General features: G+C 46.1%; 1 protein-coding gene across 1 annotated transcript in view; it reads right to left on the bottom strand.

The window, feature by feature from the left end:
- Positions 1-23,609, bottom strand: part of LOC129506962 (uncharacterized) — a 29,845-nt gene extending 6,236 nt beyond the window's left edge. The window contains exons 1-6 of the mRNA XM_055321045.1: positions 23,545-23,609; positions 17,497-17,649; positions 12,465-12,610; positions 9,965-10,105; positions 9,405-9,550; positions 4,301-4,393 (exon numbers count right to left, since the gene is read on the bottom strand). Of these exons, the coding sequence (XP_055177020.1) occupies positions 4,301-4,393; positions 9,405-9,550; positions 9,965-10,105; positions 12,465-12,610; positions 17,497-17,646 (676 nt within the window). The 5' untranslated portion in view covers positions 17,647-17,649; positions 23,545-23,609. The remainder of the gene's footprint in view (positions 1-4,300; positions 4,394-9,404; positions 9,551-9,964; positions 10,106-12,464; positions 12,611-17,496; positions 17,650-23,544) is intronic.
- Between the last annotated feature and the right edge of the window lie 3,026 nt (positions 23,610-26,635).

The raw sequence follows: 26,635 nt of genomic DNA, 5'->3' as shown, positions 1-26,635 counted from the left end.
TGTCTAAGTCATGTACTGGCCCTCCCAGTCCTAAATCCTTGAGAATTAAGACAATCCTAGGAACTATGGTATGGACTTTGGGCTAGGAAACAGAGTAGGCCCCAGTGACAGGACATGCCTGAGTCCTTGCTGAGTCTTTCAGAAACTTTTGGGGCCTTGAGGTGACACAGCAGGACTAGCTGAGTGGGGCTCAGGGAAGCTATCTATCTGCAGATGACTATTCTGATGACCTTTCAGTGACCTCCAGTGATAAGCCATCTTCTGGCTCTTTATGGGTCTGACAGGCTTGTGATGGGGCCTACATTGCTCACTTGAATATTAATCACCCTCCAGGTCCAGGATCCCAATTCCCACAGTCTCCTGGTACAGAGCCATGGGGCTCAGACATGGGCCACGTTAGATCTGGAAGACATAGGTTAGCTGCAGGCAGAAACAGGCCTGGGTCCCCTCTGTTCTGTGGTCTCCATTGCAGAGAAGAGGCATCTAGGAGCTTCTTTCTGCCCTCTGATTTTCTTCACTGAACAAAGTAAGACTAGGTAATCTGATTTTCTTTTCATTCTAAAGCAGTGGTTCTCAAAGTGGGACCCTGCGCTAACAGTATCAACATCACTTGGGAACCTGATAGAAATGCCAACTTTCCAGCCTTACCCCAACCTATAGATCCAGCAGTGTGGGGCAGGGCCCAGCAATCTGCATTTTAATAAGCCTTTTGGGTGTTTCTGAGGCTGCTCAAGTTTGAGAACCACTGATCTAATGAATCTTCATGTTCAGTGCTGCTTTGAGGCGGACTGGCTTGGACAAACAGATGTCTAAATTCTGCAGGCATAGAATGGAGTACTTTTCCTCTTCTATCCACTTACAATGGGCTGCTAAATGTAAAATTGTCAGGTTCTTGTAATTATACATTTGAGGAAGAATAATAAAGGGTGTCAGGCTTCTGAATGGGGGTTTTGACTCATACAGTATGATGAGTTTAACTTTCCGAGCATCAGGCCAAAGCCTCCCATCCACAAAGGGGCAAGCATAAAAATAGTTTGGCTGTTTCCAATTGGGACCAAATGGAAACCATCTGGACTCCACCCTCAAGAGGTTGATATAAATCCACTCAATCTGACCCTTTATTGTGAAACAAATAGAATTCTTCTACCAAAGTCCAAACTCACCTCCAACCAAACACCTTTTGACTGTGAAAGTAATTATCCAGTGTGGGAAGCTATTTTTTTTTATTTGCTTTGTGAATTCTGGAAAGCATAAAAATGGTCTGCTCTGACAATAAGCCATAAAGTAAATCTGGATCAGGGACAGGCTTTCCTACTGATTTGAGGCACAGGATCCTGGGGAGACAAAAGACTTTAATGGTTCCCATTGTCTATTGGATTAAGTCCCAACTCTTGGCCTGACCTGCAAAATCTTCCTTAATGTGACCTACCCTTTTTGCCAGGTTCACTCTCCCACATCCTCTTGTTTCAACTAAACTTTGTAGGTTCATGGGCTTGCATAATTAAGCCCTCCGTCCCTTCTTAAATCCTTCCACCTGTAAGTCCTTTCTTTCCACATGTCAACTTCTAGGTTGTTCACATAAGCCTCTCCCCACTTCCTTTCCCAGGAAGGATGCCTTTCTCTGAACCCACTGTCCATGTTTGGCGCTTGGCAAATGCTGCCTTGTGTGGCTATTTTCCTAGGTGTGCATCCTGTTTATAAACTACATTCTGAGCACTCTTGTTATTAGTTGAATTGTGTCCCCTCCCAAAATTCCTGTGTTGAAGTCCTAACTCCCAGTTCCTCAGAATATGACCTTATTTGGAAGTAAGGTCAAGGCACATGTAATTAGTTAAGATGAGGTCATGTTGGACTAGACTTGGCCCCTAATCCAGTATGACTGGTGTCCTTATAAAAAGGGGAAAATTGGACACAGACGCATACAGAATGCCTGGGGAACACGAAGGCGAAGGTCAGAGTGATGCATCTGTAAGCCAAGAAAACACCAGACTGCCAGCAAACCACTGTCCCTCAGAGCCTCCAAAAGGAATCAACCCTGCCAACATCTAGATCTTGACTTCCAGAGCCCAGGACTGTGGGACAATATATTTCTATTGTGTAAGGTCAGAAGAGGCAAGTCTGATATTTCTGTGCCAGGTTTTAACAGCTGAAAGGTATTATTATGACCTGGGCCTCAACATAGCTGTTATTCAAAAGCTGAAGGGACAGTTGTATTGTTTTCTTTTTGACTTTTTCCTCAAACTATCTACCTTCTATGGGGGTTTAACATCTCCAGGGCCTACATGGGGGTGGAGGCTTGGAAGTCTAGGATGGGGAATGGCACATGGGTGGAGTCATTCACGACTGTATTCAGACTCTGCAGTCATTGCCTATTGGAGTTACGCAGGCATTCTGTGTTTTTACATATATTAGAAGAGTTAGCTTGTTAAACATAAAGATTTAGAGTGCTATGCAACTTTTTTAACCTTCTTTGCCATTAATTAACTTAAAAAAATTTTTTTTAAGCAGGGAGGTTCAACAAATAGAATTAGTCAGTTTCTCTCCAGCCTTGAGAAACCTTAAAGTTTCCAGAGAGATTTTGGCCTTTCCTGAAATATCAAGGTGGGTTTTTTTTTTTAAGGTTTTATTTATTTATTCATGAGAGATACAGAGAGAGAGGCAGAGACATAGGCAGAGGGAGAAGCAGGCTCCCTATGGGGAGCCTCATGCAGGACTCGATTCCAGGACCCTGGGACCACGACCTGAGCCAAAGGTTCAACCACTGAGCCACCCAGGTGCCCCTCTGCAATGTCAAGTTAACTGCACAGCATGAGGCACACATTCAGTCTTTATCCTCATTGCCACTTTCTATTAGGTCTAGATGCAGAACTAGAGACCCAGGGATGCCTGGGACCTCATCCCCACAGAAATCCCAACGAACTCCTCCAAAATGATTTTTAGTTGAAAATATCCCCAAATGGTATCTAAAACAAATGATAACCTAGCAGGGTTCTTCATCTTTTTTTTTTCTTTTAATAGATTTTGCAAAATCTACTAGCACTATACAATGGAAAGACTGTATTTATACCAGATGACAGAGACAGGTCTGATAAACTGTCCCACTTTCCATTTCCATTTGGCTTTTTAGATCAAAGGAATTTGTATTTATCTAATTCAGATTTCACAGAGGAGATACAAGAATAATTCAAGGACAGGAAAAAGACCACACCACACAAAAGAGGAAGAAAAAGGCAAAAGGTAAAGAGCTACATCGCAAGGGCCTGTCACCTTCCACACACTAGTTGTACAGAAAAATAAATAAATAAAATGGACTAAAACAAAACAACACAAATTTAGGTTGCCTCCACAAAGAGTGTTCCAAAGACTGTGCTCATGATACATCTAACAGTCACCTGGTACTGTGTCTTTAAAACTTCAACATGTTAAAGCTGGAGTGGGATTTAGGAAGCTGTGAGTGCAAATTCCTCCATTTGCTGAATAGGGTGCTGAGACACAGGCACCAGGCCAAGCACTGGGCAGAGAACCCAGCTTCCCTAACACTTAGCTGTGAACCTTTAAGACTTGGATAGCTTCTCAGGGCACCTGGCTGGCTCAGTCAGAGCATGCAGCTATTGATCTCAGGGTCATGAGTTCGAGGCCCATGCTGGGTATAGAGACTACTTAAATAAATAAATATTTTTTAAAAAGACTTAAAGCCACCTGGGTGCTTCAGTCGGTAAAGCGTCTGCCTTTGGCTTGGATCATGATCTTGGGGTCCTGGGATAGAGCCCCATGGTGGGTTCCTGCTCAGTGGAAAGTCTGCTTCTCCTTCTCCCTCTGTCCCTGCCCCTGCTTGTGCACACACTCTCTCTCTCTCAAATAAGTAAATAAAATCCTAAAAAAAAAAAAAAAAAAAAAAAAGACTTGGATATCTTCTTTCATTTAGTCCTGCTCAGAGGTTTTAGGGTTGGTAATTTCTTAAAATTACCTCTAAATGACTCTGTTTCTGATTCTAAGCATTGAGAGTAGGAGAGAAGTCTCCGAGATGAATTTATCAGGTCCTGCTGGCTGTTCACTGCAGAGATATCCCCAAACCAACCTATACCCCATAATCGATTTTAGCTTGCTGAATGTGCCAAAGACAAATTCCTCTGGTGGATATGGCTAAGCTGTTCTGTGTTTGGTTTATATGAAACCATAAGACACGGAGTCTTCTTTCTCTCCATGTGAGTTTTTCTGTTTGGGGTAATTAGTACAGTAGGAGGAACGCACAGCCCATGAAAGGAGAAAGTGATTTACAGATGAAGCAACAACCAAGTACCTTTTCTTCTCTCCTTCCCTGAAGTAGTCTTCCGTGTTACAGCTCCAGGTGACTTTGTAGTCTGGTTCAAAGTCGAACTTCCCTTCTGTCTGACTGTATGGAAAAGAAAAAGATAGGGTTAAAAAAAGAAAAGCCTGTTTAAAGTTGTATAAATAGGTTTTTACACACTTTGCTATTGATTATTTCCTTCATTTTCATACACTTTTGGGCAGAGATATTTCTCATAAGAGGATTATCCGACCCATTGTCAAATCCCATTCACTTCGGTTCAGTACTGTCCTTTCCATGTTGTTCTCCTCAGAGGCTTTAGGAGAGCATGCAACCAAGGAGGCTCCAATTATCGTCCCAAAGGGCCTCATGTACATGCTCCACATTCCACAGCTGCCCTCTATAAAAGTGGCTCCAAATCTCAGATTTGTAAGAGTGTAGCAGAGAGGAACACACTTGGGGTATATATATATATATTTTTTTTTAAATTAGTATGTTTTCTAGAGTCCTTCTAGATTATTCCTTTCCTTTCTCTTGTACTCTACATCCCAAGCATCAGGAAATGGGACAGATGTGACACCTGACCTCCTCTGCTACTGCCCTAGTCACAGTGGGGTGGACCCCTCTCACTTCCCACGGTCACCTCTCACTGGATGACAACAGCCTTCCAATAGGCCTCCCTGCCCACCACCCCCATCCGGGGTATTTGCTATGCAGCTTAAGGGGGTCCTTGTCAAACCAAAATCCTAAATGAGTCCTAACTGCTCCGTCCTTGCTAACAAAGCCCTCAATGCCTCATCTCTGTTACCACCCAGGTACCCTGATGCTCCTTGTGCACAGGCCACAGGGCGTTGTTACGGGCTCTCCTCTCTGTCCTGCACACTCTCCCCACTTACCTCCAGGCTCATCCCTCCCTTCCTGGCTGTGTACGCAAATGCTGTCTTTTTGAGGAGGCCTACATTCAACCATTTATTTAAGATCACACCCCCCCAACCACCTTCCTTCCCCATGCTCCCAAACTTGCTTAACATTTTTTTAAGTCTATTTATTTATGTATGTTTAAGTATCTCTACACCTCATGTGGGGCTTGGACTCCTGAGCCTGAGATCAAGAGCTGCGTGCTCTTCTCACTGAGCCGGCCAGGCACCCCTCGACATTTTCTCTTTGCCATAGCAATTATCACCTTCCAACAAACGGTAGCATGTGTATGTATGTTTATTATGCCCTTTAAAAGTTGTCTACCTTTTGCCACCTCATATGTGAACAATCCAGGCACACACCCATGCACACACAAGCACAAGCACACTGCATTCCGAGCCCCTCCCTCAGAGGCAAGGATCTTTGTTCTCTACCCTAATGTATCCGAAGCACCAGGAAGTGTACTTGGCATATATTAGGAGAGACACAAGTGCACACATACATGCATGCACGCATGTGCGTGCGCACACACACACACAACGAAAGAAGGAGCATCAATACTAAGATTGCATTTTACACATTATAACAATTAAGGACAACTTGTCATTGGCTCATGAGGCATTTGGTCCTCTCTGTCAGCAACGGGGAGCCACTATGCCTGACTCGGGCAGGCAGTGACTGGGAGATCTAGGAGAAGCTCACAGAACAGAAGAGAAAAACCAAACATGTGGGCCTTTAGAACAGTGGCCTCAAAACATTTTTTGCTTTCCTTACATCCTAGAGGAAGATCGAAAAGTATTGATATATACTATGTTGTATGGTTTTAGGTTGGTGTCTAAACTCCGTGTGTAAATTTGGTGTCTGGTGAGAGCCTCTTCCTGATTCACAGGCGGCCGTCTTCTCATTATAACCTCACAGGGCAGAAAGGGTAAGGGGGCTCTCTGGGCTCTCCTCTATGAGGGCATTAATCCTGTTCTGGGAGAGCTCTGCCCTCATGACCTAATCACCTCCAATGGCCCCAACTCCTAAACCATCACCTTGGAGATTAGGACTTCAACATCTGAATGGAGGAGGACATAACATTCATTCTAGAGTACTCTTGTTTCAAGACAAGAGTTGTAAAGGACAGGGACTAGGGTAGTTCCAGGGGTCTGGCAAGATGACCTAAAGCACAGATTATTGAGAGTGGGGTGTCAGGGCTTAGGTCCAACCCCCACGTGTGGCCAGGAGAAGGCTGGTAATATCCTGTAATTATCTTTTTGCATCCTATGCCTCTTTTTTCATTTATGACTACCCTGCCAGCTAAGAAGTGAAGTCAAAATGGGAAAACCAAATTTGCCTGAGCAGAGGTCTATCAATCCAGCTTTGAAACAGAAGATAATTTTACTCTATACAGGTATGTATGTTACTGTTATGGACTAAATGTTTGTATGCCCCAAATATTCATATGTTGAGCCCCCAGTGTGGCAGTGTGTAGAGATGAGGCCTCTGAGGAAGTAATTAAGGTTAAATGAGGTCATAAGGGTAGGAACCTGATCAGATAGGATTAGTGTTCTTATTAGAGAGACGCCCGAGAGCAGTCTCTCCCTCTGCTTACACACACCTGAAGGCACAGCAAGAGGGTGCCCTCTGCAGGCCCGGAAGAGAGCTCTCACCAGGAACAGAATCAGCGAGCACCTTGATGTGGGACTTCTAGCTTCCTGAATTGCATAAAAATAAATTTGTTTTAGCCACCCAGCCTATGATATTTTGTTATGGCAGCCAGCGCAGACTAATACAGTTACCCAAAAGAATGCAGAATTGCTAAAATGTACCAGCTGACCCGCCTAAAAATCAAGGTTCAAGTGAATGAATAACAAGAGGACCTTCAAAGAGGTTTTGTGCGCTGTTGACCACAGGGCCCAGCCCAGCTGCAGCAGCTTCCACCCTGGCCGGGGTTGCTGTGAAGAACGCCAGGGCAGGCGCTCTCTGAGGTCAGCTCTGATCCTGGCTTGTTTGGCTCTCTGGGAAAACAAATCCAGAACCCTTAAAATCTAATGCTCTTTTTGGGCAGAAAGCACTTGAACCACCAGAATAGGAGACCTCCGTGTTTCCTTCCTGCGTCCTCCTTGTCACTTCTTTGCCTTTCCAATCCCACACCTCACACCTCTTCTTGCCTGCCATATACCAATCCCTTGAGACACTGCTTTTATATTTCCAATTCTTTCTTCTTCTTTTACGATTTATTTATTAATTTGAGAGAGTGACAGAGCATGCACACTCACATGGGGCGCACACACAAGTTGGAGGAGGGGCAGAGGGAGAAGCAGACTCTCTGCTGAGTGAAGAGCCAGACTTGGGGCTCCATCCCATGACCCAGAGATCATGACCTTAGCCGAAGTCAGATGCTTAACCGACTGAGCTATCAGGTGCCCCTCCAATTATTTTTCTTAAAAATCACAGATTCACTTGGTTATTTAGATCCTGAAATTACAATATAGAGCTTCATAAATAGGGCCGTGGCTTTTTGCAGTATTGACGGTAAAAACAGGAGAGGGAAAGTCATGTTTGGATAGCAAACATTGTTTTCCAGCTTCTTTTTGGTATATTTATTGGGTTGGTTGAGATATCAAATTCAACAAATAACCTATAAAATTCTGATTCCATGAAAGTTCCTAAATGGAGGATAACTATTGTATTTACAAATCTCTCATAGTTACAAGTTCTTTGCACTCACTTCCACAAAGTAGCCTTGACTCCAGCTTTTTTTTTTTTAATAGTACAAGTCAGTGAATACTTTGTGTCTTCAGATAAAATTAACATATAACATTATATTAGTTTCAGGTGTGCAACATAATGACCTGATATGTCCACTACGGTAAATTAGTTAACATCCATCACAACACATAGTCACAAATTCTGTTTCTTGTGATGAGAACTTTTAAGATCTACTCTCTCGGCAACTTGTTCTTTTTCGGATTTTATTTTTTAAGTAATCTCTCCACCCCACATGGAGCTCGAACTTAACAATCCTTGAGGTCAAGCGTGGCATGCTCCACCAACTGAGCCAGCCAGGTGCCCCTCAGCAACTTTCAAATATACAATATATTTAACTGGGGTCCCTATGCTGCACGTCAGCCTTGAGCTCCTTATCTTCATTTTTTCCACTAAGTAGAGTGACTGTGTTCACCAACATGCCTGAAGTTTACTCTCCTGGGAAAAGGCTGTTGTTATAATAATGGCAATGGTAATGACAATAATTAATGTCCCTCAATAACTTAAGATGTGCCAGGCATTATGCTAACTGCTTTATATTACACCACTTACTCCTCAATGAACACTATTAGGTGGTTATGTTTATTTTGTAGCTGAGGAAGCTAAAGTTAGATCAATTTGATAATCTGCCCAAACAAATGTACAGCTGGGGTAGGATCTGAACCCAGGTCTGATTCTAAGTCTGTGCTACTAGCCACTTGCTATCATTTCTGATAACAATGATTAAAAGTAGTCAGCTTTAAAATGTGTCATCAAGGTGTGTATTAGGGGATCTATTAAAACAAATGATAAACCTTTTAAAAGGGAGTAAGCAGGGACGACTAGATGGCTCAGTGGTTGAGTGCCTGCCTTTGGCTCAGGTCATGATCCCGGGGTCCTGGGATCGAGTCCACATCAGGCTCCCCACCAGGAGCCTGATTCTCCCTCTGCCTATGTCTCTATCTCTCATGAATAAATAAATAAAATCTTTAAAAACAAAACAAAAAGGGAGTAAGCAACTCTTGTTCTTGTCTGTCTTGTATCTATCCTCCTCATCTGTTTACTTCTTTGAGGGGACTGCCACTCCCCTGCCCAGCAAATCATGTGATCCTGGTTTGGCTGCCATCAGAACCCTCCACCCCTCTCCCAGGGGGGTGTGGGATCAGTCCTGGCCAATAACAGTTTAGCATATCTGGGCTGCAGGGACTGGTCCAAGAGGTATGTATGTGACCCAAGGAGGACCAGTGAGAGCCCTCGTGTGGGATCTGACTCATAGTCACTGGGAGTAACATAATCACTGGTTCTGAGGATTAGGGCACACATTGTTGGGGGTCCATTATTCTGCTCTCATTCATACTCAGGAAGAAGAATTTCCCCTGACCATGGGGAAGCTCACTTTTAATCGCAATAGTCTCCTTCTTTTAGGTAGTTCCAAAGAGCATAGGGCCAGTTCCCAAGCACTTACCCTGCAGCTGCTGAGGGGGGCTCTTGGGGACTGGTGGGGATGTGGCCGGCTGGTCTCTCCCCTGCATCTCTGCATACTCTGCTATGGGTCTGAGGAGAGCCACAGCTCCAGAGCACTGTAAGTAATTGCCGTCAAGGTGCAGCTCACTGGGGAAGGGTGACATACACAGTTCATTTGATGTTATTTTCACTTCTGCAAATTTGGGTTTGAGGTCTTCACCTCATAAAATAATAGACCTAGTTATAAAATAATAAATAAATAATCATAATAGATAACAGGCCACATTGTAATAAAAAAAAATAGACCTAGTGACCAGGTCACTGGGCCAAAAACACGCATTTAGCATGATATCCTTGATTCCCAAAAGTAACTAGAGGATCTTTCTCTTGTAATTAAGAAAAGGAAAACAAAAATAACCAGAGGGTAGAAAAAGATGACTAAAAGCACAGTGAAAAGTCAGGGGAATTCATGGGTGAGTGGATTCTGTAAATAAGCTGGTTATAAAACTCAAAACAGAACAGAGCCAGAGGCAGGAAGGGAGAGCAGGGGATACATCTCACCAAATGGAGCTCTGGCTTATGATAGCACCGAGCCGTGGCCCGCTCTGTGGCCCCAGACCACAGTAGCGCAGACTGAGGACTTGAAGCCTTTGGTTGTGCTCCAGGCCTGAGAAAATACTCTCAATTTCTTCGTTTCCAAACCTAGAAGGAAATGATGGGAACCAATTAGTGACTTTTAAAACCTATGTCACCTGTTGGGTTGTTCATTTTAAGGTACTCCCTAGGACAGATGAGGTTTTACCAATCCTTACTTTGGGTATCCACGGCCAGGGCTGGCTATGGGGGTGGGTTGGGAAACTGAGGGGCTAGCCTGGGTGTGGAGGAAGGGGGACCCAGAATCTGTCTCCTGGGCAAAGGGAGCAGAGCATGGTTTGAAGTGCCCACTCAAGGAAGCAGATAGAGAGCGAGCTCTGGATCCTGAAGACAGGAGAGATTGCCCAGCTGGCAGGGATGAAGGGGTCTGGGAGGGCCCCAGCAGTAGGAGGCTGTGTAAGGAGGGAGCCTTATGTCCAGAGCAGATTCTGGGAAAGTTCAATCTCTTGGCCCTCCTTCCTGGCCCTGTGCTGTTCTTCATCTCATATCACCTAGTCCTTAGACTTTGCAAAGAGAAGTCACAGGCATCGTGCCAGCTCAGCACAGCCCTCTGGGTATGGGTTTTAGGTCAGGATACCGAGTATCGGTGAGGTCAAGGGATGTCTTCAGGGAATTTGGAATGTCAAGGTCTGAACTTTCAAATAAAGTATGTCGAATTAACAGAAATAACTTCTTAAATTGACTAATTCATCCAACAAGTAATTACTGAAGGCAGCTACTGTGGTGGGTGTGGGGATGCAGCTGCAGTCGAGAAAGGGCATCCTGCCTGATGGATTTCACAGCCTCACAGAGGAAACAGAGGGAAGTCCCCAGAGGTGGGTAACCTGAGGTGTCAGTGGTGATCCCCAGCCACCCAACCCCGACGACTCTAGGTACCTTGACAATAGTAGGATTTCAACTGATAATGAAAATAAGCTGGGGCACCTGGATGGCTCAGTCAGTTAAGCATCCAACTCTTGACTTTGGCTCATCTCTTGATCTCAGGGTTGTGAGATCCAGCTCTGCGCTGGGCTCCGTGCTCAGCACAGAGCCTGCTTGAGATTCTTTCTCTCCATCTATCGCCACCCCCCACTAAATAGATAAATAAAATATTTTAAAAATAAAACAAGCTGTTTCCAAATGATGGGGATCCTTTTTTCTTCCGTCTTCCTGCCAGCATAGGTCTCTGGATCCAGCACAGGAGCTGGAGTCTAGAAGGGTCTCACCATGGGGGCTGGTTCTGCCCAGCGCAGTGTGGGAAGCTGGGAGACTCCTAGGCCAATCCTCAGTCACTGCAGGATGTCCTGAGAACACTGGCCTTCTGCTGTCCTGGGTTAGGAGACCCTGACTGAGGCTCCTCCAAGCATCTCAGAAACATGGAGAATCTCCAGGGATAATCCCTCTCCTAGCTTTTGCTGATAGACTTGTCCACTGTCCACTGTCCACTTGTCCACTTGTCCACTGTCCACCAGGGCCCTAATAGGATCCTAGCTCCTGTGTCACTGTGGTACCACTTCTCAGGCATGAATCATCTCTTTCACTTCACAGCCCTTCACTGGCCTTCTGAGTACAAGACATCACCTGGCTACAGGGGGAGAGTCACAGAATCAAAGACCTGAGAAGTGGCAGAGATTATCTCATAGATCAGAGAGGTTGCATGACCTATCCCACTCACACAAGCACGTTGAAACTATTTATGGATGGCACACCATAGACCCCCCCACCCCAAGTAATCTAGTGTCACCGATCAGAAGTGGGCTCAGATTCAGACAGCTGGATTCACATCTAGGCTCCATCCATAAGAGCTGAATGGCCTTGAACAAGCCAGTTAATCCCCCTGAGTCCTTCCTCATCCATATATAGTCAAAGGATAGAAATGGTACATATCTGTCATTATATATCATACATCCATATGTAGTGGAATATATCCATCTATTATTGGGAGAATAAATGAGATAAACCATCTGCTGTGCTTGGCACACAGCACTCAATAACAATTGGCTGATATTATCATTATTATTATTATCACCCCCTGAATCCTCCCCTGACAGACTGGTGCTGCAGCCCTCTGAAAGACTTGCTCTCTTCTTTCCCAGCACCATACCTCCTCCTTCCTTCCCACCTCCTCTTCTGGTACATGATGGACTGTCCCATAGGGGATCCTGGTTACCCTTATCCAAACCACCACTAATATTTATATGGACATTCCTGCTGACATTCAGACTTTCTGCCTTGCATAATCCGTAATCTAGAGCATGTCAACTTTCCTCTACTATACCTTGCTCAGTGGTATTGCTTTATGTGTATTCATCTTCATTAGCAAAGAGCACAGTGTCTTGCACAAACAAGCCATCAACAAATATTTGTTGACAGAATAAATGAATAAAAAGAAAGGAAGGAAGAAGGAAAGAAAAAGAAAAGGGCTCACCTGCAGTAATCAAGGACAAGAGAATGCAGACAACTGCCTAGCAGAGCCCTCCCGAGTCTCCGGAGAGACCACAGATCCATCCTGCAATCAATGAGCTCCAGGCTGGTAAATGGGCAGGCACGGCCCTTCAACTCCAGAAGCGAAGCCTAAGAACATAGGGTAGGAAACAGTGCTCACACAAGGAAGACAAATACACTCCGTGTTTTAATGTAACCTAAAAGTCCATTATGTTCATTACCTCCAGAGTTTTGCCTTTAAGACAATTTTCTAATTCCCCCAAGAAGAAAGTGGCTTGAAAGTAAAATAATTGCCATTTCAAAGGAAGACTCTGAAGAATTAAGTGGGAGATACCAAGCTTTATGATGAGATGAGATATATTGTAGCATATCTTTGTAGATATTATTAGGGGCTGAATTGTGTCGATGGCAAGTGGGCAGAAGAAGGGCCAGATGCCATCAAAACTCCTCCTGTTTAGGCACCAGCTGTTAGAGGAAAATCATCCTCACACTTTCCAGATACTTCAGACTTGTCCTAGATACTGCACTAAGACATTTTGGCTACACTGAGTTACATAAAGGTTATTATTTTATTTGGGAGTCAGGAAACAATAAACATGTTCCCCTCTTGGAATGACAGCCTTCTATTTTTTTTTAAGATTTTATTTATTTATTCATGAGAGACACAGGGAGAGAAGCAGAGACACAGGCAGAAGGAGAAGCAGGCTCCACGCAGGGAGCCTGATGCAGAACTTGATCCCGGGTCTTTGGGATCACGATCTGAGCGAAGGCAGATGCTCAACTGCTGAGCCACCCAGGCATCCCTGGAATGACAGCCTTTTAAAAGGCTGACATACAACAGGTATGACATACAACAGTTTGATTGACATACAACAGGTCAATCAAATCCTTTCTTTGGATGCCTCCGAATAAAAATAATAATAATATCCACTTGAGATAATGGAATTAAAGGGCATTTACCTCATTAAAAAAATTCATATGTTAAAAAAAAATTCATATGTTGAAGTCTACTCATATGTTGAAGTCCTAACCCCTCGTACCTCAGAGTGTGACTGTATTTGGAGACAGGGTCTTCAAAGAGGTATTTAAATTAACATGAGGTCTTTGGGGTAGGCCCTAACTCAGTAGGACTGGCTTTCTTAGAGGAAGGAAATCTGGACCCAGACACATACAAATGGAAGACAATGTGAAAACACAGGGAAAAGGTGGCCGATAACAAGCCAAGGAGAGAGGCCTCAGAAGACACCAACCCTGCTGACAGTGAGCTCAGACCTCTAAGCCTTCATAACTGTGAGGAAATAAATTTCTGTTGTTTAAGCCATGCACCCTGTGGTACTTTGTTATGGCAGCCCACTCAGACTAACACAGATGTTGATATTCTCACACATTTATCCTCCTATGGTTGTGTTCTTTTCAATAGAGAAGTGTCACCATGCCAACCTCTTTATAACTAGGCAAAAATTAGAATAGATAAATTACTTCCTAAATAATTTATATTCGTTGTTACAGGTATTAGGATTTAGAGGTCTGCTCAGAACTATACCATGCAGGGACGCCTGGGCGGTTCAGTCAGTTATGAGTCGGACTCTTGATTTTGGCTCAGGTCATGGTCTCAGGGTCATGGTTTTGGGGTCCTGGGATTGGACCCCACGTGGAGCCCTGCATGGAGCCCAATATCTCCATGCTCAGAGGGGGAATCTGCTCTCCTTCTCTCTGCTCCTCCCCTTGCTTGCTCTCTCTCTCTAAAATAAATAAATAAATAAATAAATAAATAAATAAATAAATAAATAAACGAACTCAACCATGCAAATTCAGCAACAAGGTGCTTCTCATGGTGAAGCCACAGGACTGGGGGTAGCATGTGAACATTTGGAACCATGTCAAGTTCTCTCAGTCTCCTGAATGGAGGGGTCTATGGCAAGGTCATTTCTTGTGGTAACAAAACAATCCCAGTAACAATTAAATCCCTACCTAACTGACAGAAGGAGGTATTTAAAGCTACAAATCACAATGGCCACCTTTTAGCAATTAGAATCACCACAACCTAAGGATCTCTTCAGTTCAGAATTTAAACCTAAAAGAGGATTTGGTAGGGTTTGGAAGATTTAGGGTTTCCTGAGGTAATGATATGTTGGTCAGAGATAGGGTTCCAAATTATACCTTGGCTGAGAATATAAGAGCCCATGCGGCCTTAACTACAGAGCTGGCATTTGAGGTCTGTTTCATGAGAAAACATCTAGTTTAAGTGCTGGATTGGATTTCTCAAGCTGTGTTTCTGACGGAGGAGGCAATGTGGCACACCACTGCCTATGGTAACGCTGGTCTGTGAAAGACAGGCTGTGGACCAGGTCCTAAAGATCTCAACCAGTGGTTTGCAGTGTCACTCCCAGGGGCACTAGCACTGCTGTGGGCAAGACCACAGCCATCTACCACAGAATTCCTCAACAGTCTTCAGGTTACCAAGAGGGCCACATTATAAGGAACTGTGAGGGATCACTTTTCACATACATGGACAGCATTCCATGTCCTGCTTAAATGGACGCTTTTAATGAACACAACTAAAAATTCTGGTTATGTATTTAAGTTACCTTTTTAAAATTTATTTTTAATTATGGTCAAATACACATATAAAATTTACCATCTAAATCATTTTAAGTGTACAGTTCAGTGGCATTAAATATATTAATATATTAACCTTGTTGTACAACCCTCAACACTATCCATCTCCAGAAGTTTTTTCATCTTGTAAAACTCAAATTCCGTACCCATTAAAAAATAACTCCCACTCTCTCCTCCCCCACAACATCTAGCAATCGTCATTTTATTTTCTTTCTCTATGAATCTTACTACTCTAGGTACTTCCTATAGTACAATGATACAGTATTTGTCCTTTTGTGACTGACTTATCTTACTTAGCATAAGTTCCTCAAGGTTCATATATGTAGCATGTGTCAGAATTTCCTTCCTCTTACAGGGTGAATAATATTCTATTGTATTTTGCTTTCCACTCATCTGTTAATGGACATTTGGATTGCTTCCACCTGTGGCTATTGTTGAATAATACTACCATGAAGATAAGTGTACAAATATCTCTTTGAGATCTGGTTTTCAATTCTTTTGGGTAAATATCCAGAAGTGGAATTGCTGAATCATATGGTAATTCTACTTTTAATTTTTTAAGGAACTTCCATCCTGTTTTCCATAGTGGCTACACCAATTTACATTCCCACCAAGAGTGCGCAAGTTTTCCAATTTCTCCACATCCTGTCAACACATGATTTTTTGCTTTTTTTGTTAGTAGCCATACTAGTTGACATGAGGTAGTATCTCACTGTAGTTTTGATTTGCATTCCCCTAAATATTAGTGATGTTGAACATCTTTTGTCCACTTTGTGGGTTGCCTTCTCACTTAGTTGATTGTGTCCTCTGATGCAGTTTTACATTTTGGTGTCATCCAAGTCATCTAGTTTTTCTTTTGTTGCCTGTGTTTAGTGTCATATATATCACTGCTAAATCCAACATCATTAAGCTTTTCCTTTACGGTTTCTTCTAAGAGGTTTAAAAATATCACTTTAAAAAATGTGTGTTGACCGGATAGTGAGGAATACCCAAAGATCAAAGCATGAGGGAAAGCGGGAACCTAGAGCAGTACACAGGGCACTGAAGCCAGCTTTCCCTTTGAGAGCACCAGTAAAGCAGTGGAGTCAAGTTTTGGTTTTCATGGGACATGGAGTCCAGGGGACAGTAAAGCCCAAAACCACTGGAGGCAAGGAGTCCAAGATAAAATATTGCATACAGGTGTGGCTCAAAACAGAGTGAGCTATATAGCACTATGCCCTGAGAGTAAGGATGAACTAGAAATAAATCTAACTCTCCCTTCCCCAGGGAAAATTGACTATCTCAAACTGAGACTGAGTACACAGAAAGAAAAAAAAAAAATATATATATATATATATCCCCTGTGAACTCACAAGCTAGTCTTTTTTTTTTTTTAAGTATTTTATTTATTTATTCATGAGAGACACAGAGAGGCAGAGACACAGGCAGAGGGAGAAGCAGCCTCTCTGGAGCCTGATGCAGGACTCCATCCCAAGACCACAACCTGAGCCAAAGGCAGATGCTCAACCACTGAGCTGCCCAGGTGCCCCAAAACAAGGGATTTTTAAACAGGCAAGAGACTAGAAAAATGGGCACTAATGCCTTCTCCCAATTTCTACCTCCTCCCTTCTCCCTAAAAGTAATTTTATTTTATTTTATTTTTTTTAAATTTTTTTTTTTTTTTTTTTATTTATGACAGTCACACACAGAGAGAGAGGCAGAGACACAGGCAGAGGGAGAAGCAGGCTCCATGCACCGGGAGCCCGACGTGGGATTCGATCCCGGGTCTCCAGGATCACGCCCTGGGCCAAAGGCAGGCGCCAAACAGCTGCGCCACCCAGGGATCCCTAAAAGTAATTTTATGATAATCAAACATTATAGTTTTACCTGTTTTTTAACTTTATAAAATGCACTATACAGTATGTATTCCATTGTGTCTCTCTTTGTTTGCATAACATTATGATTATGTGAGTCATCATATTTTATTTTTGTATAGCTATAGTTGATGCATTTTTATTGCCATATACTTTTCTTTTTTAAGATTTTATCTATCGGGGCACCTGAGTGGTTCAGTGGTTGAATGTCTGTCTTTGGCTCAGGTCATGATTTCAGGGTCCTGGGATCAAGTCCCACATCAGGCTCTCTGCAGCGAGCTTACTTCTCCCTCTGCCTCTCTCTCTGTGTCTCTCATTTTTTTTAAAGATTTTATTTATTTATTCCTAAGAGGCACACACACACAGGCATCTGCCTTTGGCTCAGGTCGTGATCCTGGGATTCCAGGATCAAGGCCCACATCGGGCTCCCCTAAGGGAGCCTGCTTCTCCCTCTGCCCATGTCTCTGCTTCTCTCTCTGTGTATCTCATGAATAAATAAACAAAATCTTTAAAATATAAAATAAAATAAAATGTGTGACTCACCAGTCTGGCAATCTCTGGGTTGCTCAGTTGAAGGCTCCAGATACAAATCTCTTTCCCCAGCATATAACACTCATCTTGAATTGTGATGAGCAAAGGTTCCAAGGAAATTGGTAGGGTGCTTGGTGGGGAGTCTCTAGGTCTTACGAGCATAAACTGGAGTGTCAGAAAAAAAGTACAGGTGGAAGTCATAAAGACATGTCCATGCATCTGAATGTGTAAAGAAATAATATTGTCATCAGACATCATTAGAACATTTAAAAAAGTAATTAACTTTGGATCACATGTGCATTGAGGTGTTAATTCAACAGAAACTTATAAGCTCTTGCCATATGCAAAGGTAATCTCACAGGGCACAGGTTTTTCCCTCAGATTACTATTCATTATTGGGTTAGGAAATCAATTAAGTAAGCTGTAATCAGTTTTTTTCTTTATTTCTTTAATGAAATAGAAAATGAGAGAAATTATCTGAGTGTATCCTGTGTAGTAAAAAATAATTGTCTCACAAGACTTTTATTTTAGAGATGTTCAAAACCAAAATGGAGACCCAACCAAAGCAATCCATCCAACATAAACAGCCCATATGGTCTTATGATTCACACCAGCACTTATACTTTGGGTCATGATGTTATTTGTATTTCTGATAGTAACTGTAATTTAAAGTGTTTAGAAAACATTACTGAAGGGACTATAAATTTGAACAGGGTTTATGATGAGCTCTTATCATTAAGTAGTAGAGGCTAATTATAAGGAGTAGAAAAAAATAATGTAATGATTTTACACAAAAAAGATGGCTGAGAAGCTCTTGCATTGGGATGAGCAGAGAGATGTATGGGGGAGTGCAGAGAAGCTACTAACTGCATGAGAAGGAATCAGAAAGACCTAGGTGGGCAGAGGGGGGAACAAGAGAGACTAAGAGAAGTAGCTAGGGAAAGACCAAAGGGTCGAGAGGAAAGGGAGGCGGAAGTTTGGGCAAAATAGATGGTTAGGGAGGACTTTCAGAGGTTCTTTTTACGTGGGGTACAAAGTAATCATCCTCCCATCTTCCAACAACATTCATTAAAAACATGGGTAGGATGGAGTTGGGTCAACGTCACCTTAAAATAATGATTTTTTTAAAAGCACCCATCTCAAAAAAAAACAAAACACAAAAACAAAACAAACAAACAAAAAGCACCCATTTCTAACTACTTTAATTTATTCTCCTGTTTAACCCTCAGCATTTTAGGATATCAGTAGGTGCTTGATTATTAAACACAGACTGTCTTTCTGGGCTGGCAAGAGAAAAGTTGGAGAGCAGGCCGGTCTGTCTTTGGGTGCAAGGCTCCACCTTCTGGACCAGCAGGCACCTCTTCCCAAGAGTAAACCATAGAGTTTCAGTGCTGACCTCTCTTCTTTTCCCCCCACCAACCGATCCCTAGATTTAATCTCAGAAAAGATATGACACCTAACTTTTTTTCTGAAAGCCTGTATTTTTGGGGTCAGAATCATGCGTTTGCTGCTCATCTCACTCCAAGCGAGAGGGGAAGCGTGGGTGAGTGCGGGTCTGGCCTGATGCCACGGACACATGAGCTGTCAAGGGAAGCAGACATTCACTTGGAGGGGTCATGTAGGGTGGCTGGGGTGCTGGGCACGGATGTCCTGCAATGATGCCAAAAATGTGCTTTTGAGCTGGGCTTTCCAGATGTAGAGCAAGAGGGGTGGGTTGGCTATTCCAGATGTGAAGTGGTGTGAGGAAAGGCAGGCCTGCTGGAAGGACTGGAATGGGTAGACTGGGAGGCAGGAGCAGTAATGTAGAAGTGCTGGGATGTCTGGATGGCTCAGCAGTTGAGCATCTGCCTTTGGCTCAGGGCATGATCTTGGAGTCCCCGGATCAAGTCCCATATCGGGCTCCGTGTGTGGAGCCTGCTTCTCCCTCTGCCTGTGTCTGCCTCTCTCTCTGTGTGTGTGTGTGTCTCTCATGAATGAATAAATCTTTTAAAATTCTAAAAAAAAAAAAAAAAAAAAAAGGAATGTAGAAGTGCTGAGGAATGCAGAGAGAGCAAGACCACCAGTTAGGGCCTCAGAAGACTGAGGACCCGGGTTCCTGGGGGGGTAAACCCTAGTCAGTTCATTTCAGAAAAGAATAAGGAAAAGAGGCCACACACTCACTCTCCTAAGAATCCGTTCATTGTTGATGCTGGTTTTCAAGTCCTGTTTGATGGCTGGACAGACAGAAGTCTGAGTCTGTGCACAGTGCTTCTCGTATGCTTTCAGGAACTTTTGAAGAATTGGAATGATGGGCAGGGGTGTTCCTTTAGTTTTTTGTTTTCCCTCCTTTTCTCTTGGCATTGTTTCAGTTAGATTACACCTGGACTCTGGAAATAACACCTTTCCCCAAAACCCAATACACAGATGTCTTTTTAAGGAGCAGATCACATCTCCCCACTAAAAATTGGCAAATACTGCTGCACACTCTTCTCTGAAAATCTTTTTTTTTAAAAGATCTTATTTATTTATTCATGAGTGACACAGAGAAGCAGAGACATAGGCAGAAGCAGGCTCCTCATGGGGAGCCCAATGTGGGAATCGGTCCCAAGACCCCGGGATCATGTCCTGAGCCATAGGCAGATGCTCAACCACTGAGCCACCCAGGCGTCCCTTCTCTGAAAATCTTAAAGTGCCTCAAGTATCTTAAAATGGGAGTAGGGAATCAAGACAGAGACAGGTGAGCAGAATTGTTCAATTTCCAGTCTTTATATTCATGGATCAATGTTCTTTTAGATTCTTTAAAATGGGGCAGTACCCATGGAACTCAGTTATAAAGGAATACAACTAACATTAATGGTGGGCACTAAATGTCACCAAAGACATATTGCTTTTAAACTGGCGCAGTTCTCTTTATAGACATAATTCTTGCCAGGCACCATATCCACAGTGGGTAAGAACGTTGAGCTTTGAAGGGGAACAGACCTGGATTTTTGTCTTGTCTCCACCACTTGACTCACTGGGGTGGCCTTAGGTATTCTGTGAAGCCTCTTCTATTTCTCCATCTGTAAAATGGATTATGGTTGTCACAAGGACTAATTAAGGTAAGTTTATAAAGCACTTAGCACAATGCCTGGCACATAGTGAAAGGCTCAATAAACTTTATTAGTACTATTGAGGTTATTAGTATTTTGCTGGCCACAGGCAGTCACGCAACCTGTATTGACTTGTCCTTTCAATCACCCAGCCTTGAAAGGACCCTCCATGTGATAATGTCACCAGCTAGACCCGAAGACCTGACCTTCACTGCCCACCTGCTTGTACTCACTAACCTTTGTCTTAACATTTTTCCTTAAGCTCTTCTTTCCAGCTTACCTCTTAACTCAGGCAAATGAAACCAAAACTACCCCTCAGGTGATGGCAACTGCCCTGGCAACACCTCCCACTGGCCCACACCACCCAGACTGTTTGAGCTAAACACCTGACTCACTTCTGCTCAGATGGACTGGGGAGTGACCTCTGGAATGACTGGCAATGGCCTTTACCTCATTATAATACTAAAATCTCCTCCCAAGAAAGAGCACAAGCCTCATTTACAAAACATACAGTGTAAACATAGGCATGTTTCCTTGAGGCACTTGCGGGACCTTACGCCTGCCTCTACATCCCATGACAAGGCCTCCCTACCTAAGTATTCATCTTAACCCTAAACAAAAGGAACCCATTTGTTGTCTCTCTCTTGGGGAGTCCAGCTTTGAAAGCTATCTCCTGTGGTCTCCTTATTTCCTGCAAATAAGGTTTACTTTGTGTGACAACTCCACCTGGTGTATCTGTGACTCACCCAGGAGCTAACTCACGTTGGTATGGTTACGGTAACTAAAGGTGATGGTTGGGTCTCTGAACTGGGTTCTTAGAGACAAAGGTTTATGGGAATTAAGAGGCCTTGTTTCAAGAGGAACCAGTTTGAATCCTGTGTCTGTCAATTGTTAGCCGACTGACCGTGGGTAATTAACTTCATCTCTCTGAACCCCATTTTCTTCATCTGTGAAAATGGCCGGAATATAACCTCTTTGGTATTTTTGAGGATTTAACGCAAATTAAGTGTCAAGTTTTATTCCTCAGTAGCATGGGGATGATGATGGATGATGATGATGATAAAGAATTGTTATGAGGGGGATCCCTGGGTGGCGCAGCGGTTTGGCGCCTGCCTTTGGCCCAGGGCGCGATCCTGGAGACCTGGGATCCAATCCCACGTCGGGTTCCTGATGCATGGAGCCTGCTTCTCCCTCTGCCTGTGTCTCTGCCTCTCTCTCTCTCTCCCTGTGTGACTATCATAAATAAATAAAAATTAAAAAAAAAAAAGAATTGTTATGAGGAATAATTAATTAGTATGTGATGGATACTCAGAACAGAGCCTGGCACATAGTGAATGCTCAGGGGGAAACCTGAGGCCTAGTGAGGGAAGTGGTTTGCCTAAGGGTAACCAGTGCAGCTGGGATTCAAATTCAGGCAGCCTGCCTCTACAGCCCAAATTCTTAGCCACTCTAACATACCATCTAGAAGGTACTGCTACAGACTGAATGTTTTCATTTCCCCCTCAAATTCTTACATTGAAGGCCAGCCCCCAGTGTGATGGTATTTGTTGATAGGGTCTTTGGGAGGTGATCAGGGTTAGATGAGGACATAAAGGCGGGTCTCCCATCATGGGATTAGTGCCATTATAAGAAGAGACACAGAGTGGGGTGCCCGGCAGCTCAGTTGGTTGGGAGACCGACTCCTGATTTTCTGAGGTCATGACCTCAGTCATGATCTCAGGGTCATGAGATTGAGCCCCAGGTCAGGCTCCACTCTCAGCCTAGAGTCAGCTTGAGATTCTCTTCCTCTGCCTCTCCTCCTACTCGCATGCTCTTTCTTTATCTAAACAAACAAACAAATAAATAAATGAAATCAGAAAGAAAGAAAGAAAGAAAGAAAGAAAGAAAGAAAGAAAGAAAGAAAGAAAGAAAGAAAGAAGAAAGAAAAAGAGACACCAGAGAGCTTATTTTGCCTCCCTTGAGATGGCTGCTACCTCCCTTTCTCTTGGCTGCTACAAGCCAAGAGAAAAGGCTCCAAGCCCAGCTACTTACTGGCACCTTGCTCTTGGATTACTGGAGTCCCCAGAAGTGTAAGAAGTGGATTTCTGTTGGTTAGGCCACGGGTCTCTGGTATTTCCTCAAGGCAGCCCAAGTTAAGATTGATACTGTATATATTACTGTTCACAGTATAAAGTATTTCTCACCAAACTTTTCTGGGTCTTTACAGGAGCACAAACTACACCCAGAATATTCTATGAATACTCTACTAAGACCCTCCTAGGGCAGCCCGTGTGGCTCAGTTGTTTAGCACCGCCTTCAGCCCGGGGCCTGATCCTGGAGACCCGGGATCGAGTCCCACGTCGGCTCCCTGCATGGAGCCTGCTTCTCCCTCTGCCTGTGTCTCGGCCTCTCTCTCTGTCTCTCTCTTGTGAATAAATAAATAAAATCTTTTTAAAAAATTAAAAAAAGACCCTCCTAAATCTTGAGCTTTTCACTTAATATTTGACCACGAACATTTTTTTTGTATATTTTTTTTTTACTGGAGTTCGATTTGCCAACCTGTAACACCCAGTGCTGATCCCGTCCAGTGCCCCCCTCAGTGCCCGTCACCCAGTCACCCCAGGGGCATCTCCTGGTCGTGTCCACCGACAGTAACGCGGGGCTGGGCCACCCGGCCGCCTCCCTAAGGAACACTCGGTGGAGGCCTGAGGGCAGGTGCCCCACCCTCCGCTGACTCTCGGGGACTGGGGGCTTGGGGACGGCGGGGCGAGGACCTCGGGGAGGGAGGAGGGGCAGGAGGGCACGTGCTCCAGGCGGGAGGGCAGCACAGCTCCCCCGGGGCCGCTGCCCACCCAGCTCCGGGTCGGAGTCTCGGGGAGGGGGGGGAGGCCGAGGCGGGGCCGCTCCCCGCTCCCTCCTCCAGCACTCCGGCACCGCAACAACCCGGCACCTCCCGGAGCCGCGCTGGCCCGCACCCCGCAGCCTCCCGCCGCCGGCGCCGCGCACTCACGGGGCTCCCGGTCCCCACGTCCGTCCCTCGCCGGCCCGCTTCCCGCGTGCGCCCCGCGCCATGGAGACCGGCCGGGGCAGGAGGGCGGGGGCTGGAGGGGGCTGGAGGGGCTGGAGGGGGCGGGGCTGGAGGGGGCTGGAGGGGGCTGGAGGGGCTGGAGGGGGCGGGGCTGGAGGGGGCTGGAGGGGGCTGGAGGGGCTGGAGGGGGCGGGGCTGGAGGGGGCTGGAGGGGGCTGGAGGGGCTGGAGGGGGCTGGAGGGGCTGGAGGGGGCGGGGCTGGAGGGGGCTGGAGGGGCTGGAGGGCCTGGAGGGGCTGGAGGGGGCTGGAGGGGCTGGAGGGGGCGGGGCTGGAGGGGGCTGGAGGGGCTGGAGGGCCTGGAGGGGCTGGAGGGGGCGGGGCTGGAAGGGACTGGGGGCGGGGCTGGAGGGGGCAAGGCTGGAAGGGACTGGAGGGGGCTGAAGGGGCTGAAGGGGGCGGGGGCTGGAGGGGACTGGAGGGGGCTGGAGGGGACTGGAGGAGGGGGCTGGAGGGGGCTGGAGGGGCTGGAGGGGGCGGGGGCTGGAAGGGACTGGGGGCGGGGCTGGAGGGGGCGAGGCTGGAAGGGACTGTAGGGGGCTGGAGGGGACTGGCGGGGGCGGGGCTGGAAGGGACTGGGGGGGCGGGGCTGGAGGGGGCTGGAGGGGGCGGGGCTGGAGGGGACTGGAGGAGGGTGCTGGAAGGGGCTGCAGGGGGCGGGGGATGGAGGGGACTGGAGGGGGCGGACCTGGGGGGGCGGAGCTGGAGGGGGCTGGACGGGGCGGGGGCTGGAGGGGGCGGGGCTGGAGGTGACTGGAGGGGGCTGGAGGGACTGGAGGGGGCGGGGCTGGAGGGGGCTGGAGGGGACAGGAGCTAGGGGGGGACGCGGCTGGAGGGGGCGGGGATGGGGAGAGGGGGTCGGTGGAGGGGAGGGAAGAGAGAGGCGGAGGGGAGGGGGGAGGCGGAGGAGAGGGGGAGGGGGAGGCGGAGGAGAGGGGGGAGGGGGAGGCGGAGGGGGCGGCGAAGGCGGGAGGGTGCGGGGTGGCGGGGCGCGCTGTGAGGGACAGGGACGAGGTCTAGGAGGAGACAGAAGCTGGGGACCCGGGTGCTTGGCCGTCGGTGTGGCCCGGGGCGGGGGAGGCGGGGGAGAGGTCGCCAAAGGGCAGCTGCGCCCCGGCCCGCGGCCGCCGGCGCTCTCCTGCCCCCGCCTCCTCCCTCCGCAGGCGGGGCCGGCGCCGGGATGAAGGAGGCGGCTCGGGGCTGGGCCGGCGGCCGAGGCCTGGGGGAAATATGAAGGAGGGACATGCAAAAGCGGTTGCGGCTTTGGACGTGGATGGGGACGGGAAAGAGTTTAGAGATGTGGCCTTGAGCAGTGGCTTTGGGGTTTGTAAATTTAAGGATTTGGGGGCAGAGTAAAGGCCCCCAAAGAAATCCACGTTCTAGTCCTGGAACCGGTCAATGTGTTACCTTCCCTGGCAGCAGCGACTTTGCAGATGTGATTAAAGTTACAGACCTTGAGGTGGGATTGTACCCTTGACTCCATGGGGTAGAGGGGCGGGTGGGGGGTGAGCTAGTTGCCTGAGTCCGGGAGCATAAAGCCCAGAAAACGTTCTCCCCTGGGGTCAGAGACATGCACTGAGGGGTGTCCCCCCCTCCGCCCCCGTTGCTGGCTTTAAAGATGGGGGAAGGGGACATGAGCCAAAGAATTCCCACAGTCTCTAGAAGCAGAACAGGTGTGGAAATGTGTTCTCCCCAGATCTCCACAGAGGGACCCAACTCTGCTGACACCTTGACTTTAGTTCAGTGAGAACCACTGTGGGACTTCTGGTCTCCAGAAGAGCCAAATAATTGATCGTCCACCTATTAGGATATAAAACAGTCTGGGGCACTTGGGTAGCTCTGCGCCTTTAGCCTCCCACTCTTGATTTCAGCTCAGGTCACGATCTCCGCCTGGTGGGATCCAGTCCCTGCTTCAACTCCCCACAGCGTCGGGTCTGTCTGAGATTCTCTCTCTCTCTCTCCCTCTGCCCCTCCCCTGGCTTGCACACGTGGCCTCTCTTGTGCTCTCTCTCTCTCTCTCAGAATAAATTAATAAAATCTTTTTAATAAGGATATAAAATAGGCTTTCAATGAATGTTTAGTGGAAGAATGAATTTAAAAAGAAATTGGAATAAATTAATTCACAGTAAACTGCAAATGGAAACTAGTCCATTCTCTGCAGGGCTACTTGCATTTCTAAGTGTGTATTTTAAACTCAGATGGCTCTAATGGAAGGAATTAATTGGTGGCTCAAAGTGAAGCGGAGAGGTAGGGAAGAGCAAGGGGGGATTCTGCATTTGGTCAGACGTGATTTTGCAGCGAGTGTACCCCCAGGATTTGGTGCTCCTAGATTAGTTCTACTTTGTGCAGCCTCCTCTTCTGCTGGGCCCTAGTCCCGTGTGGGGTGAGAGAGAGGGCTTACAGGGCCCTGACTGGGACTGAGCACATGCTTAGGGAGCAAAGAATGATGAGGAAGGCCACTGCACAGAGCACAGGGACAGAGTAAGGGTCAGAAACCAGATGCACCACCACAGGTGAGGGAAGAATCCTTCTGCACCGTGGGAAGGTTCATAAAGGAAATGCAACCCCGGGATTAGGTTCAACTGCAAGGGACAGAAACCCATCAACAGTGGTTCAAACAATATAGGAGCTTATTTCCTTTTCATAAAAATGAAGTTCATGGATAAGCAATCCTGGACTGCTACTGAAGCTTCAAGATCATGAGGAATCCAAGCTCCTGCTACTTTATTACACTGCCATCTTCTTTGTGAGTTCCACTTCAGAGCCCACATTCCGGACAGAGAAGTGGACACAGAAGTGCACGTTCTCTCTGTATAAGGACATTTCTCAGAAACTGCATGTGACACTTTTGCTTAGATTCCACTGGCCAGGGATCCCTGGGTGGCGCAGCGGTTTGGCGCCTGCCTTTGGCCCAGGGCGCGATCCTGGAGACCCAGGATCGAATCCCACGTCGGGCTCCTGGTGCATGGAGCCTGCTTCTCCCTCTGCCTATGTCTCTGCCTCTCTCTCTAGCTC

The sequence above is a fragment of the Nyctereutes procyonoides genome, unplaced genomic scaffold, assembly GCF_905146905.1.
Source record: "Nyctereutes procyonoides isolate TBG_1078 unplaced genomic scaffold, NYPRO_anot_genome, whole genome shotgun sequence".
NCBI classification, from domain to species: Eukaryota; Metazoa; Chordata; class Mammalia; order Carnivora; family Canidae; genus Nyctereutes; species Nyctereutes procyonoides.
This window is presented reverse-complemented; position numbering and strand designations above follow the sequence as displayed.